At 55.5% G+C, this 15,337-nt stretch overlaps 1 protein-coding gene across 4 annotated transcripts in view; it reads right to left on the bottom strand.

The window, feature by feature from the left end:
• Positions 1-840: 840 nt before the first annotated feature.
• Positions 841-15,337, bottom strand: part of Ccdc13 (coiled-coil domain containing 13) — a 34,645-nt gene continuing 20,148 nt past the window's right edge. For 2 of the 4 annotated variants that reach the window (XM_087905122.1, XM_087905123.1), the window contains exons 9-16: positions 13,163-13,339; positions 12,245-12,451; positions 9,206-9,333; positions 8,234-8,317; positions 7,278-7,400; positions 3,393-3,544; positions 2,098-2,240; positions 841-1,383 (exon numbers count right to left, since the gene is read on the bottom strand). In XM_087905122.1, the coding sequence (XP_087761248.1) occupies positions 1,234-1,383; positions 2,098-2,240; positions 3,393-3,544; positions 7,278-7,400; positions 8,234-8,317; positions 9,206-9,333; positions 12,245-12,451; positions 13,163-13,339 (1,164 nt within the window). In that variant the 3' untranslated portion in view covers positions 841-1,233. The remainder of the gene's footprint in view (positions 1,384-2,097; positions 2,241-3,392; positions 3,545-7,277; positions 7,401-8,233; positions 8,318-9,205; positions 9,334-12,244; positions 12,452-13,162; positions 13,340-15,337) is intronic. The other 2 variants (XM_087905124.1, XM_087905125.1) reach the window with 2 other exon arrangements.

Raw genomic sequence — 15,337 nt, 5'->3', positions numbered from 1 at the left:
GCTGAGGCCTGGTGCCCGCAGCCCCATGCTCGGATTTCTCGCAAGGTTCCCCAGTGTCTGAAGAAGGTGCCCGTGACTCTCCTTCTTACGGTCACATGCTGTCTCCTCCCAGCACAAGTCTTCCTGTCCTCTCTCTTCTCTGCCCACTGCTCGTCACAAGGAGCCAGGGGAACACTCTTCCTCCCTAAGAGTCCTGGGACTGTATCCAAACTGCTCCTATCCCAATGGCCCACCTCTTACTGTGACATCTTGGACTTCTGTTATCCAGGAGGTCTTGGGCAGCGTGGATTTCTCCACAGACCCCTGAGAATGAGCTGAGCACACAGGGTCTCAGGAAATCCCAGCTTTCCAGGGAGGGTACTCCACAGTGTATCTTGTACAAGCTGTACACGTGGTTGTGTTTCATGGGAGGGGGTCTGTCTGCTCTTTTCTCAGGGCCTCTGTGCGGAACTGCCTTATGGTGTGTGTGAACACATGTGCGAACCTTGTGGCTGTGATATGACTGTGGGTGACCATGACACTGTTACAGTCACTGAGATGAGGGTGTCCTGGGCCCCTCCTGTAGCAGCCCCTAGCTCACCATAGCAATGCCACAGTACTCATGTACCAAGGCCCACTGCCTCACCTGTCCACCTGTGCCCAGGCCTCCTGGTGACTTCTGACTCTAGCACCTGTGCAGCCCTGGGGCGAGTCAGAGCTCTGGGCACCCACTCATCTGGGGACCCCAGCTTCAGAGTCAGGTCCACCAGAGCAACCGACTGGCTCAGCTTCTATTTGGAGGTCTGTGCCCACAACTGTAAAGCCCTGGCAGGGGAGGAACACATTCAACCAGAGCCGCAGTGACTGTGAAAGTAGTCTTATTATGCCAAGTCCACAGAGAGGCAGGGCACAGCGGAGGGATGCCCAAGTGGGTGACTATGGGGAGGGATGGATGGCACTGGTGGATGCCCCCATCAGGAAGCACCAAGGGTTTCATCTTTGTGTGTCCTGGCCAGGCCCTAGGACAAGGCCACAGCACCTGCTCAAGGTCACACATCTGCTGGGGGTGGCCCGGGCATCCTCCCTGGCCCGGGCATCCTCAACCTCAGCCTGCCTGCTGAGCAGGTCTGAGCTCAGCTGGTAGTCCAAGTTGCTTCTGGGAGGAGCCTGGTGGGTGCAGCCTGCACAGGGGGGTCAGTCGTCTGAGAGCCCTGCCCCCCAGGAGTCGAGCAAACAACTGTGCCCTACTGCTTGTTAGCTTTCTGCTGCCGCAGGGCCTGCAGGAAGACCCCCTTCACCTGGCCCAGGGTCTGGTGGTACATGCGGAAGTCCTCTTCCTTCCCACGCAGGGCACTGCCCAGGGCGTCCCTCAGGATTCCGTTCTCCTCCATTTGGATGGCCAACCTAGATGGGGGGAGGGAGATGGGGCTGAGTGTGTGGAGGCAGCAGGTGTTCTGGAGCCCAGGGTTTTAGCAGATGCTGTGGTGCAGGCTTAGGGATCCCTTCCAATTGCCCCCTCCTCTCTGGACTCCCCAGGAGACCCATACCAAATGGATCTTTCTCTGGGCTTACCCACAGTCCTGACCCAGAAGCTCTGAGCAGCCTCAATTACTCAGATTCCTATACACCCCTCATTTCTTGCTTTTTTTCCCCACCATACTTTTAAATTTATTTATTTATTTATTTATTTTGAGATAGGCTCACATGTGCCCAGTAAGCAGCCAGGTGTGAGTGCTGCGATTACAGGCGTGGACGGCCACGTCCTGTGTACACAATGCTGGGGACTGAACCCAGGGGTCTGTGCAGGCCATGCCAGCCCTCTCCTGACTGGGACACACCCTGGCCCCTTCAATTCTCTAGAAGGTAACTACTGGAGAAAGCGAGGGCACACCCCAGTGCCAATACAGGTTCTCTTGGGACCCTGGGGTCATCGGGGCCCTGGGGAATCCCCCTACCCCAGGCCAGTCCTAGCACAACCATCCTTCTGGGCAAATAGAGGTCCTCGCTGCAAGGGAGAGGGACATGGTCCCTCTGCCTGTGAAGCCTCCATGTGGGCATCTCTACCCTTTCTGGAAGCCTCCATGTGGGCATCTCTACCCTCCATGTGGGCATCTCTACCCTTTCCGGAAGGCTGGGCAGGAAGCACCTGGCGGTCAGCTCTTCGATCTGGGATTCCATGGGCATATCAGAAAGCTGAGTGGAGGACGAGTCTTTCTTGGCGCTCCCAGGTGGGTTGTGCTTGGTGCTGGTGGCCGGTGGCCCTGTGGAGGGGCAGCAGCCACGTTTTGTAGTGAGGCCAGAGTTATTAGAGCTCCCCCTCCCCACCATGCCCACTTTCTGTGTTCCAGCTTGTGGAGAGTGGAGATATCACATCTCCTACAGGGTGCAGGCTGGGGCCACCTCTCTCCAGAAGCCCTCCCTGCTGCTCTCTGCATTCCCATCCTGGCTCTGCCTGCCTGTGCCACGGTGGCCCTCACCTTCACTCCTCCACGGTTCTGTCACCAAGAAGAGACAGTGGGACCTTAGGGTTGGCCTGAGATCTGAGCCCAAGTCCAGGCTGTCACTGCTTCTGAGGCCACCCCTACCCTGGTCCCCATATCCTGGTCCCGCTACTGGGTTCCATGGTTTCCATTCAGGCTGGCAGCATTATATTAGGAAGCTATGGGCGACTAGGCCCAGTGGCCACAGAGTGCTCAGAGAAAGATGGCAAAGCCATTTGTGACCTTGGGTGATGATGTCAGGGCATCAAAATATTCTGAGCTAAAAAGGCCTCAGGAAATACCCAGCCTTCACCCCAGCTGTATGGCCTTGGATAAACCATGGAAATCCCTGAGCTGGCCTCCTCCTTGGCACTGCGAGGATAGACGGATTCCAATTTGCCCTCAGTGAGCGTGACCGAATCACAGAGAACCCCTGTGACTTAGGTTACCCCACTGTCCCTTGGCCTCCTGTCTCCTTGCTGTTCCTTTGAGCCTAGCTGAGCCTCCACCACTGTCTTTGTCCTGACTGGCCCCTCACCTGTGCTCATGAGCTGTCCAGGGCAGGTGGCGGGGGTGGGGTGGGGACAGGAGAGCTGTGCTCCACGATGGGCCAGTGAGAGGCAGAGGACACAGGGGCTATCTAGGCGTCTCGGGTGACAAGACAGAAGCTGCCCATGCGAGGAGAGTGGCACCCTAGAAAGGGACTTGGGCCTCCCAGCCATGGAAAGTTCACCTGAGCCTTTCTTCAGAAGCCCGAGTGTTACACTCTCCCACTGTGGTTGGCCCAGTGGACCAATTCTGCCCGAGACCAGCTATGATCAGGGCTTGATTAGGCTCAACCAAGGGCCAAGCTAAGGCTCTGGAAGGTGGCACAGGGAGTAGAGGCCGAGGGCATGCAGCAGGGGTACTGCCGGTTCAGGCTAAGGCTCCTACCTGGCTTGCTCCTGGCAACTTTCTGGGACACTGAGGTCCTGGAGGGCTCCAGGCGCATCTTCTCCAGGTGCTGCTCCAGCAGGACTGCGCGCTGGCGTTCCTCCTGCAGCCTCTGCTCCGCCTCCAGCAGCTTGCTGCTGCTCTCCTCCACCCTGGACGTTAGACACAAGCTTCATGCCCTGCAGGCAGGTGCCCCCCTGCGCGATTCTTGGATCCCACAAGTGGTGCACACACTATGGAGGTGAGGGCTTGCCTCCCTCATCTTGAGTTCACAGCAGTAACACCAGAACAGGCGTTTCAAACTCTCTGAGGCGTACGATGCACGGCTGGCAGGTGAGCCACCCTGAGCTCCTAGCTCCTGCCCTCAGAGCAACCAGCTCTGGTGTTTTTGTTGCTGCTTCTAGAACTTTCTGCCACACTGTACAGATGCTCATGAGCCTAGTTTGGAGGACTGGACACAGGTCTTGGTTTCCTATCATGCTGAGTAAGGGTTTCATTTTGCTTTACTGTCTCCTGTCAAACACAGTCCCCTCCCTGCTTCTCGGATGAATTTTTACTAGGTAGTCTGTTTCTATTGCTGACCCACCACAAAACAGTAGAAATTAATAAGCAAAATTAACACAAAATTGCTTGAAGACAACACAAAGTTAGCATCTCATGGCAGGCTCCAGGTACCACAGGTTGAAAGCCAAGCGTCTGCTGACGTGGGTTCCTATCTAGAATCCCTAGTGGGAGAGAATCCCCTTCCAAACCCACTCAGCGTCACCTCCTGCCTACTGCCGGCTTCAGAAGGCACATCATGCCCTCCATCCTCGAAGCTGGCTTTGGATTACTCTGACCAACTCATTCCCCACAGCTCCCTTGAATGGCCCCAGGTAGGAAAACTCTGCTTCTCTGGGCTGAAGTGATCACCCCGGGCTTGCCTTGTTTTGGGGACCATGATGCACTGCTGATATCCACAGGCAGATACCATGTCCTGCCTTCCATGGGGCACATTCAGTGACTCTGCAGATGTAGGGGCCATGACACGTCCTTACCGCTCTGTTCCCCTGGACCTGGCGCGTGCCACACGCTTCTTACACTGCGCTCTTCACACCTGCTGCAGACTGAGGCCCTTGGACATCCTACTCTGATTACCTCACACAGAAGCTTGCTCTGTCCTGTGGGCCTTGCTGAGGCTCCCTAAAACACTTTGGATTTCTGTGGCCATAAAAACTCAGAAGGTCAGGGATTCCTGAGATCCACCCGAGCCAAAGGTTACAGAAATAGTGGCCGATCGGAGCTGCAGCCCGGAGTCCACAGTGGACAGCAGAGAATCGAATCATCTCTCTGTGTTGGTGAAGAGACAATGGAGGATTGGAAGGGCAAGAACCTGATTACTAACCAGAAACTGTACACTGGGCTGCCGTACACTAGCCAGAATAGCCAGAGGCACCCATGAGGCACGAGTTTCTTGAAACTATCTTCAAAAGCAGGGTGCACAGCTGCTCAAAGGCCAAAGGAATCAGATGGAGGAGTGAGGCTGGCTCGTGCCCCACACGCTCAAGCTGAGCTGCCCTGGCCGGTGTGGTGGTTGTGCCCAGTGCCCACAAGTAGCTCTAAAGCAGTGAACTCTAAAGCAATGAGCTCCCCTGCTCCTCAGGCACGCTGGCAATGTACCAGGCTTTGCAAAGGCTCCTGTGGTTAGTGGTTGCTGCACTGCATGCCACAGGCCTAAACCATCTCTACCAGCTCTGCCAAGTAACCCCACTCTGACCAGCAACACACACATGGCTACTCTGCAGGTCATAGGTCACCCAAACAAGACAACACAATGACACCAGTGTCAGTAGGCCTGCCTCTTCATATCCGCCATGCGAGAACTGAGGTCCTTGACAAGGGAGGGTGGATGATGGACAGCTTAGTCTGGATGCGGTTGGCAGTGGGGGCAGGGTCGCTCTGGTCCCTGTCTACTCAGTAGAGCTTGCAGCAAACCCAAGGCCCTGCCCTGCGGGGTGTCACAGCTCTTCTGGGCTCTATGGTCATCTAGAATGGCCTTCCCTGGGCTGTCCTATGACACGAGTACTGCAAAAGAATGGGGCGGACGCCAGGAAGAAACTGAGGCCCTGTCTCAGAAACAGACAGACAAAACGTCAAAGTAAAACAAGGACAGAAACGAACGTCTAACACAAGAAAGGGTTTGCAACTAGAGACCAGGAACTCAGATAGAGAGAGGGGTGCTCGATCAGCTGGGAAGTCATGTGATTCGTCTGCCTCTCCAGGAGGAGAGCGATCCATGGGGTACCAGTGAGTCAAATAAGCAGAGGTTGTGCATAATGTATGGTGCGATTTAAATATTTATAACAAATTAACAATTTAAAAACAAACAAATCCAAGGCTCATGCCAGCCAGGACCCTTCCTACTGTACCCTGGGGTAAGGGGATCCCAGCTGATTGTCGGACCTTCCTCGGGACAGCAGAGGTTAGGAACTAGGTGAGGAAGGAGTGAGGCAGCCAGAAGCTGCAGGATGGGCGCCGGGGGAGACAGAAACTACGTAAGTAACACCAGGGCTAACTGCTGGGAAAGTACTTGGGCTCTGAGGACGGGAAGCCTGGTTTTGGGGTGATGCTCTGAAACTCAACATATCATATCTTGGCCGAAGAACCTGAGGACAGTCCTGCAGAGCTCCACAGTGACACAGGGCAGCAGAATGAACCAGGGGCTCCAACGGCTGATGGAGGTGCCTGTGACTCTCAGCCATTGCCCCCTAACACATATCCTGGCTGATTTCCTGCCTCACTCTAGGCCCAAGGCCACTTCAGGTGAAGAAAAAGGCAATGGGGAGGGAACTGAGTCACCCTGCTCCACCTGTGGCAGAGAGAGGCCAAGGGGGCGCCCCCAACTGCCATCATGTGGGGCAGTTCCCAGTGAGGCGCAGGATTTCTAAAGGACCAACCATGCATTGTACGTAAAGCCCCTAAGTCAGGACGGCAGGTCTGCGGCTACAGGTAACCAGGCCACCCTCCAACCATAGACATAACCTAGAGAAGTGGGGCCAACGCCCCAGACAGAGGACAGACATTTGCACTAGCCACTGAATGCAGTCATAGAGAAAGCAGGTGTTTTCGGTGCCTGAGAACCAGCGTGTGAGACTCTTCATTGCTTCTGCACTGGCCCCCCCTAGTTCCCTTGGAAGCAAGCCCTCTCCCCCAATTCCGTGAGTACCGGGGGGGGGGGACCACCAGTCTGGTTGCTCTCTCTTGGGGATGGGGTGGGGCTATAACTCCCAGAAAACACGCTATCAAGACCTCTGCACCTCCTCGGGCCTTCTGCTCTGTTCCCCAGCATTTCCAATGCTTTCCCTCTACTCAGCTGAGGCAGGGCGGTGACTGACACACAATACCGTGGTGAGGACAGGAGCTTGGTGGTGTCCCTCATGGCTGGCCCATGTGCCGGCCTGGGTACCTTCAGTTATTGCCAGCCAGGCCATGGGAGCAGGGGCACTGAATGATTTGAGTGGAAGCTGTCAGCAACCCTCTGGAGGCGGCTAGCCCTCCTGGGTACCTCAGCTGCATGCTGGCTTCCTGCCTCTCAGAACCTCATCTTCTCAGCTCAGCCACCCTGTGCCCAGCAGCTGCCAGCATCAGGCCAACTAGGCTGTCACTTTCCCCACAAGATCCTCGGGCAGCTCTGACAGGACGACCACACGCCACAGAGCTTAACACCCCTTGAATTAAGTCTGACTGTTCTCGCTACAGAGCCAGGCTCCCAAGGTTACCACCTGACGGGCCTTCTGGGTGCACAGAAGACAGGACTGTCCCTGAGAACAGGTTCTCCAGTGAGGACAGAGCCCAGTCCCCAACCACACAGGACTAGGAGAGAGCTGGCTGGGCGTCATGTGTTACCGCTTCTGCAGGACAGTGACAAACTCATTCAGGCGGTCGCGCTCCACCTCGGCGGCTTGCCAGAGGGCCTTCATTTCTGCGGCTTGCGCCTGCCAGCCTTTCTGTTCTGGGGAGTCCAAGAACCTGGGGCCAGAGTGGAGGGCAGAGGGCAGAGGTCATGTTAAATTTGAAGAAACAAACATCCCCATACAGTGGCAGGAGGGATTGTGACATCTAGAGGTTCTGGATGGCCATAGGGGAGGAAGCCCAGCCACCACCTGGTTATGTAAGTCACTCGGGCCCACTAAGTCTATCAATCCCTATGGAGGCCCAGGGGCCCAGGATGTGGCTTCTGGGCCTGGTTCCCTGCCAGTGTCAAGTGTCACAGGTACTACTTCACGAGAGACAGCAGGCCAGAGAGAGAAAACCAACTTGCTTTATAGCCACATGGTAAATCTCAAGCGAGATCGCCTGGATCCCGAGCTGACCTGCATGGGGCCGGGGCATGCTGGCAGCAGGCGTCTCCAGTGGACAGTGCATAGGACAAACCATCCTTTGTCCGTGAGCCCACAAGAACAAAGGGTCCTTTTAAACCCTGAGCCTGGCTTTATTCATAAACAGGGGGCTGGAGAGCCAAGGGGATATCAGTGACTTAGTGTGGGGACCCACATGATGTGGGGTGCTCCCCCTGGAGAAAGATTCTCAGCGGGTAAGAGAAGGCTGTGGAAGGTGGAGCCGGGCTGACTCCCTAGTAACAGGAAAGAGGCCCAGACTGCCTGTCAGGGCCAAGGTCTGGCTCTGAGGCTGTTTACTCTATCAGGTGGCCCCGCCACAGGCCTCTCCGGCCTTATGTAACCCTCCACAAATGCTTGGACTTTGCCTGGCCTCAGTTCTCCATCCCTTAATAGGCTGGGGATGCTGAGCCAGGGAAGGTGGTAAGCGTGGGGACTCCAGAGTTAGGGATGCTAGGCTCCTACCTGGGTGAGGTCCCGTGGGGACTAGTCAGGGATGGCCTTGTGAGAGCAGACTCCACCAGTGTGTGGCCCAGGCTGGTCACAGAGCTGTGTGGAGGCAGAGGGGGACATCAGCCGGGATGGAGTGGGCACTGCTGGACTACACAGTGAACAGGGAGAGAGGGAGACAGTGGAGGAGGCCGTGTGGGCCTCAGTTTCCCCATGGGCCAGTTATCCTTCCTCGTTCAAGATAAAACAGAGCCCAAAGCAATGCAACAGCAGTGAGTCTGGGAGACTTGGGAGGAAGTGCGCCCCGAGGCTGGCGCAAGAAGCTGGACAAGGGACTCCCAGCAAGTGCTTGAAGTGATGAAACCCAGGGCTGACAGCCCCTTCCTACCATGAGGAGCCAACAGAATAGGAGAGGGTTTCAGGTGGCTCGGCAGCAGAGCAGGCAACTTGAAACACTGCTATGTGTGCATGTGTGTGGTGTGTGCATCATGTGTGGTATGTGGGATGTGTGTGTGTGTGCTGCGGTGTATGGTGTGTGTATTGCATGTGTTATGTGATGTGTGTGTTGGTGTGGTCCGGCTTTCTAACATGCACAAGATCCTCGTTTTGATTCTCAGTATTGCATGAACTGGTGGTATCTGTAATTCTAATACTGGGGAGATAGAGTCAGGAGAGGCAGGAGCTCAGTCATTCTTGGCTACATCTCAAGTTCAAGGCCAGCCTGGGATACTTGAGACTCTGTGTTAAAAACAAAAAGGCCAGACATATTGGTACAGGACTTTATCCCAGCACTGGAGACAGAGGTAGGAGGATCCCTACATACTGAGTTCCAGGCCAGCCAGGGCTATATAGTGAGACCCTGTCTCAAAATAAATAAAACAAAACAAAGTTGCACTCAGGGGCTTTCTTTAAGAGGAAGCAGGGAGACATCATGTCTCTGAATACTACGCAGTCACTCACAATCCCTTCAGCCTGTGTTTTCCTTACCGAGAGGATCCTAGCCTGCCGACATGATCGCCTGCCGAGGCTGGAGAGCTGGTTACTGGGGTCTGGTCCTCAGTGAACCTGGCATGGGTGGGGCTGGCCCCTTCACCCCCTCCTTTACTGTGGAGATACTGCAGGGAACAGATGTGGGGTTGGATGTCAGGGTTTTGGTGCCAGCAGGGAGAGGGCAGGGGCAGGCTTGACTGGCTTCCAGCTCCCCGGTTATGAAAGAAGCTCCTCTTCAGGGTGAATGCTGGCCTGGGCCGCCAAGGCACGGCTTGCATGACAATGACAGCTCACAAAGCCTCTGCTCTGACTGAGGCTCCAGATGAGATCAGTGCCGGCCAGGATCACAGGGAGGTGTGAGGGCAGTGGGGGCCAGAGGCACAGAGAGGTCAGAGCTGATGTCTGTCCTCGGTGGCCCCACACAGGGTATGACCCGAGGTCAGGGCCAGACTAAGTCCTCACACCTGGACTTCAGTCTGAGGGCCAGTGGTTGTGTGGAAGTGGGGCTTCCCAGACTCCTCCCTCTTTTGGCCTCTTCCTCTCTTGTGTGCACCAGCAGATCCTTAGCGGGAGGCTGAGCAACCACCAAGGCAGTGAGTGTGGCTTCTAACAGCCTGACATGGTATGGCCCCAGGAATTCGCAGAAAACCAGAATATGCAATTGCTTCGGTGAGGGGAGCTTGGCTCCCAGCTGACTGGTGACCTCTTTTGGAGACCCGGAACAAGGTCAGAGGTGATGGTGCTAGGATGTTCCAGCACTCCTCTCAGAACGTCAGGACTGGACTGCAAGGCGATGTCCCCCACCTGCCTGATGCCCAGAGCTCTCCCTGGGCCAAGCCTGCAGCCCCAGGCTCCCCTGGACACAGCAGGCCAGCCAATTAGTGCCAGTCTGAGTTGAGAGAGGTCAGAGCCCTGGCAGCTCTGATGGACCTGGGGTCCTAGAAGGAAAAAGGGACAGAGCTGCTCTGGGCACCACCTCCACCCACATGGTAGGTCTGAAGGGACCCACCTCCACCCACACGGTAGGTCTGAAGGGACCCACCTCCACCAACCCGGGCCTCCTGGAGGGGCTTGTGGGTGCTTGCATCCTAAGGAGCCGCTGGCCGGGGCAAGGCAATGGGAGAGGAAGGAGAAATACACGTGTAGGGACATTCGAGGGACGGGGAGACTGCAGAAAGGAGAGGGGTGATGGGAAGACACAGAAGGGGACGTGGCCAGAGTTGGAACATGTGCCCAGGATCTGGATAAAACGTGGGCTAAGCAGGAATGGGCATGGGGTGGTGGTGGTGGTGTAATGGAAACCAAGGCTCTATGAAAAAGTGATATGGGAAAATATTATTTTATAAGCCAATTAAAATATACAACAATTAAAAAGAGTGTAAGAGAGGTGCCCTGCAAGGGTGGACAATGCTGCTTCTAAAATCCACAGGCCGTCAGATGAAAAGTGCCCTGCCGGGCAGGTGACTCCTCCCTCCATTAATCAGGGAGGCCTCACAGGCTCCCAAAACAGCACAGGCTTTTAACACTGCTCTTAGCTGTCCACCATAACTAGACAGTAAGGTCCTACTGCTGAAGGCATTAGAACACAGAGAAATCTAGCCAGGGGAAAGTTGGGAGTGTCCACTCTGCTGTCCTGGTGCCAAAGGTGGTATGGAGGCTGCTGGGGGTGGAAAAGAGTCACCAAGGGTCATACCTAGCTGTGACACTAGCCTGCCGGGCAAGATGTGCCCACTGGCGCGACAGTGGCATGACTTCTGGGGGCAACCAATTGATTTTTGATTGGATTTGAAGCCTGGAATTCATGCCTGATACTGTAAACATGGGCAAGAGCCCATGGCCTAGGAGGTCACAGACCATAGGGAGGGATCTTCTACTGTTATTTTGCTAAATGGACATGGTACCAAACTGCCTTCCAAGTGCGTTATACCCGCAGTTTAGTGTGGGTTTCGGCCTCAGTCACAGAAGCTTCTGCTTGCGGTGACAGAGACTTACAAATGGGCAAAGCGCTAAGAATAAGTAACTGAGAGCTTAGCCCTAAATTGGACACCTACACTCCCCTCTCAGAGGTTCAGCGAACTCAAAGAACAGGGGACAGGAAGAGCATCATGAGGATGGGAGGGGAGCTGTGAAACATTGGCCCATGGACGTGATGCGGCTGCTGCCCTCATGCGGTTACAGCAGGTGCGGTTCCCCGTACAAGCCCTGAACAAACAGGGCCTGCCAACAGTCCAGCAGGGGAAGGGAGGGGCTCGTAAGACCACACCCTTCTCGGGAACTTCTGACAGCCAATGGTTGCTGAGGACTCAACTTTCTTCAGTGTTGTAGCCACTGGTGAGTTGCCCTCCCTTAATGCTAAAGCAACCCTAATTAAATTCAGTGGTCACACACACAGAGAAAATAAGAAAGCAGGAGACACATTGGGAAGAGAGTTAGTGCAGGGTGGGAAGGGTGAGAGAGGGTAACTTGTATGAAAACAACCCAAGTATCTTTCATACATGTATGACATTGTCAAAGATTTAAAAGTTTTAATTTTAAAAAAAAAGTGTGGCCGTCCTACTGACTGCAGTGTGAACACATGGCTGGAACACAGCTCCCACATGGATCATGAAGATGGGGGCCACAGCTGCACATGGGAGAGGACAAGCTGGGAGGAGTCTGGATCCTCTTGGCCCTGGTGAAGTTGAGGGTGACAGGAAGCCAGGGTGGCTTTGAGCTGAGCAGGGACATGATCAGGCTGGTGTTTTAGAGAGGTCACACGTGCTCAGGGTGGTGTGGCCACAGACAGGGCTTGTGTTTTAGGAAGGGAGCGTGTATACAGAATTAGACAGAAGACTGCTGGACACAAGGGGTCCACGTGGACCCAGGATGGCGCAGTGTGGCCAGTGCCGACCTGAGAGCAAGGAGGTAGAAGGTACTAACCGGGCACGGACGGGCCAGCCTGGGTGGCACCCTGCTCACCTGGACACTGAGTTGTCCCCCGGGTGGCACCCAGCTCACCTGCACACTGAGTTGTCCCCCGGGTGGCACCCAGCTCACCTGCACACTGAGTTGCCCGATCTCCAGCTCCAACTGCTGCACCTTGGCCTCGCGTTCAGCCACCATGGCCCGCAGCTGGGCCACAAGGCTGCTGCTCCGTTGGGCCTCACTGTTGACCTTCTGGTCCAGGTGGTGCTGGGATGTACGCCTCGATTCCTCCTGCACACTCAGGCTGCCCAGAATGTCCTGCAGCTGCTTTAGCTGGTCCTGAGGGGCAGACAGAGGGCAGGTAGAGGCAGCCTTGGGCTACTTTGGGTAGGAAAGAACAGGACGGGGCAGCTGGCTTCCTTACCCAGAGCCATCTGACTTTCCCTAGGCAGAGACCACCCTGGCAGGAGACACTAGTTATCCCACTGAGAACCAGGAGCACCTTCCCTGGGGATTCAAGGCTCAACTCTGATGCCTTCTGGCCTCAGATTTCCTCCTGGGAGACTGGGGCCAAGAAGGCCAGATGGGAAAAGTGACCCTTCAGTTAGCAGAAGGCAGTTCGGTGGGTGGGTGCCCAGCTGGTAGGCACACATGTGAGTGCAGGGAAGGACTGATCCAGCATGCCGCGTGAGGAGCCCATCAGCACCTGACCTGAGGCCTGGACCCTGGACATATCCCCAGGGAGGCTCTAAGGACAGAGGCTCCTTGCTTTGGGGCAAAGAGGAACGACAATATGACTTGGGACAGGAGACCTCAGCAGAAAACGGAGACTCAGAGCACTCCAGGCACAGAACTGTCAGTGAGGTGCCCACAGAGGCAGACTGACCCTAGAGGTGGGTGCCCCCATCTCACCCCATTACAGAGTGCTGTCCCCTCTGGGGTCCCAAGGCCAAGGGCGCTAGGGTCACAGTTATCTCCCTCAGGCACTCTGGGCTGTAGGAAGCACATCTGAGGTGTCTTTGCTCTCAGCGCCCCCCGCCCCCCGCATACCATGAGGGCATCAATCAGCTCATCGTCATGCCTGCCCTTCTCCACCAGGGTCACCATCTGGGTCTTGAGGGTCTTCACCTCACTGGACAGCACCTTGTTGCGAGAGCGCATGCCCTCAAACTTCCTTCTCAGTTCTTCCAGCTCTGTCTGGAGGGCGTCCCGCTCACTGGCCAGCTTCTGTAATTAGGGAGTGAGAGTTGAGGCTAGCCCATGCCGTAGTTTAGGGTAACCCAGTTCCCATGACTGGGGAGACTCGGAAGGGGCGGCTGTGGAAGGCCACAGGAACCAGGGATAGCGCCAGGGCCCTATCCCCCTTTTCCTGATGGGCACATGGCAGACAGCTCTAAGGGACAGCAGCGCACCTTCCCTGCCTTAGAAAACGAACGTGAAGACTGGCAAGATGGCTCAGAAGATTGAAACCCGGCCTTGATCTCTGGGACAGGAATAGAAGGTAAGTCCTGCAATACTCTACAGGTGCACACACACGCACATGCATGCACACATGCCTGGACTCTACATGTGCACACACATGCACATGCATGCACACATGCCTGGACTCTACATGTGCACACACATGCACATGCATGCACACATGCTCTCTCGCACACACAGCACATAACTACAATTAGCCACACTGCCTACCAAACCCGTTTCTTCATCAAAATGGCTGGTGGCCACTTTACTTGTGTTTTGTTTATGGTTTCTAACAGAAATACAATGCTGTTGGGAGCTGACTACTGACCTCTTCCCACTTAAACCCACTCAGCAAGGGGCCGCACAGCTAACAGGGCTTCTGCAACATCCCTACAGTGTAGATATGGGAATCCCCTCTGCATTCTGCACCCGGTCCTGTCCGGTATGAACTAGATGCTCACATGCTTCACGCATTTTCAGAGCCTCTCATACCTTCCTTCTTACGCTTCCTGTGGGCCTACTGTGTGCACTGTGGCAGGAGCTGGGTGAGGCCGAGTAAAGCAGAGTATATGTTCCTAAGGAGTGACCCTCACACCTGGGAGACAGACTGCTGCCTACTGGGATGTGGGGGAGGGGGCAGCTGAGCAGAAATGGGAGCTGCCTTGAAGAGTTAGTCCTGTGCATGCTAGAGTTCGGGCGGAGGAGCTGGTCAGAGGTGGGCCAGTCAGAGGCAGAGAGGCAGAGAGGCAGAGAGGCCAGGCAGACCAGCTAAGCCCTTCAGAGTCGCTAGGGTGGGTGGGGCAGCAGAAGGCTTCTTCCTGGATCCATTATGTCTGGAACGACATCAGCCTAGCTAAAGATCATGGACAAGTGGAGCGGTAGGACGTGATGGCTTTACCCAGCTCTGGATAGAGGACGCCGTGGGCCTGGACCTGTCTCCTCCTGTAGCCATTGTGACTCAGGCAATCCCTTCTAAACGTCTTCCCACAGTGTGCGCTACAGCCAGGAGCAGGCAAAACTGCCTTCCTAATCCTGCGGTTCCCTGTCCCCAGAGTCACCCCCACATCCCATGTGTCCAGCCTGCCGTCGTCAGCTCCCTACCTCGGGGTGAGTGCTGAGTCACATCTCGGAGGGTCTGTCACTCTGCCTCTGTGTTGGCTTGAATAGGAATGAAAGCCATTCCTATCCACAGACTCGTGTGTTTGACTGCTTGGCCGCACGGAGTGGCACTGTTTGAGGTGTGGCCTTGTTGGAGGAGGTGTGGCCTTGTTGGAGGAGGTGTGGCCTTGTTGGAGGAGGTGTGTCACTAGGAAGTGGGTTCTGAGTCTCAGAAGCTCATGCCTAGCCAGTGTATCAGTCACATCTGATGTCGATGGGTCAGCTGCAGAACTCTCATCCCCTCTCCAGCACCATGTCTGCCATGCTTCCCACCATGATGATGATGGGCCAAACCTCTGAACTGTAAGCCAGCCCCAATTAAATGTCTTCCTTTATAAGAGTTGCCAAGGTCATGGTGTCTCTTCACAGCCATAGAAACCCCAAGGAGGACAGGCTCTCACCCCTCCTATTTCACCTCCTTCCCCCTAAACCATGCCACCCGTCCAAAGATCAGGGGACCCTGTCTCTTCACAAATCCAAGTGCCTTGGTGATGATGCTGGCATACGAGGTTCAGCAGGACCCAATGTGCCCAGCCCTACAGACAGCTGACATGCAGAAGGCTGGACGAGGCTATGACAAAGCTCCCGGCACCCCGGCACAGG

Source organism: Myodes glareolus, chromosome 4 (assembly GCF_982192425.1).
Source record: "Myodes glareolus chromosome 4, mMyoGla1.1, whole genome shotgun sequence".
In the NCBI taxonomy this organism is placed as follows: domain Eukaryota; kingdom Metazoa; phylum Chordata; class Mammalia; order Rodentia; family Cricetidae; genus Myodes; species Myodes glareolus.
This window is presented reverse-complemented; position numbering and strand designations above follow the sequence as displayed.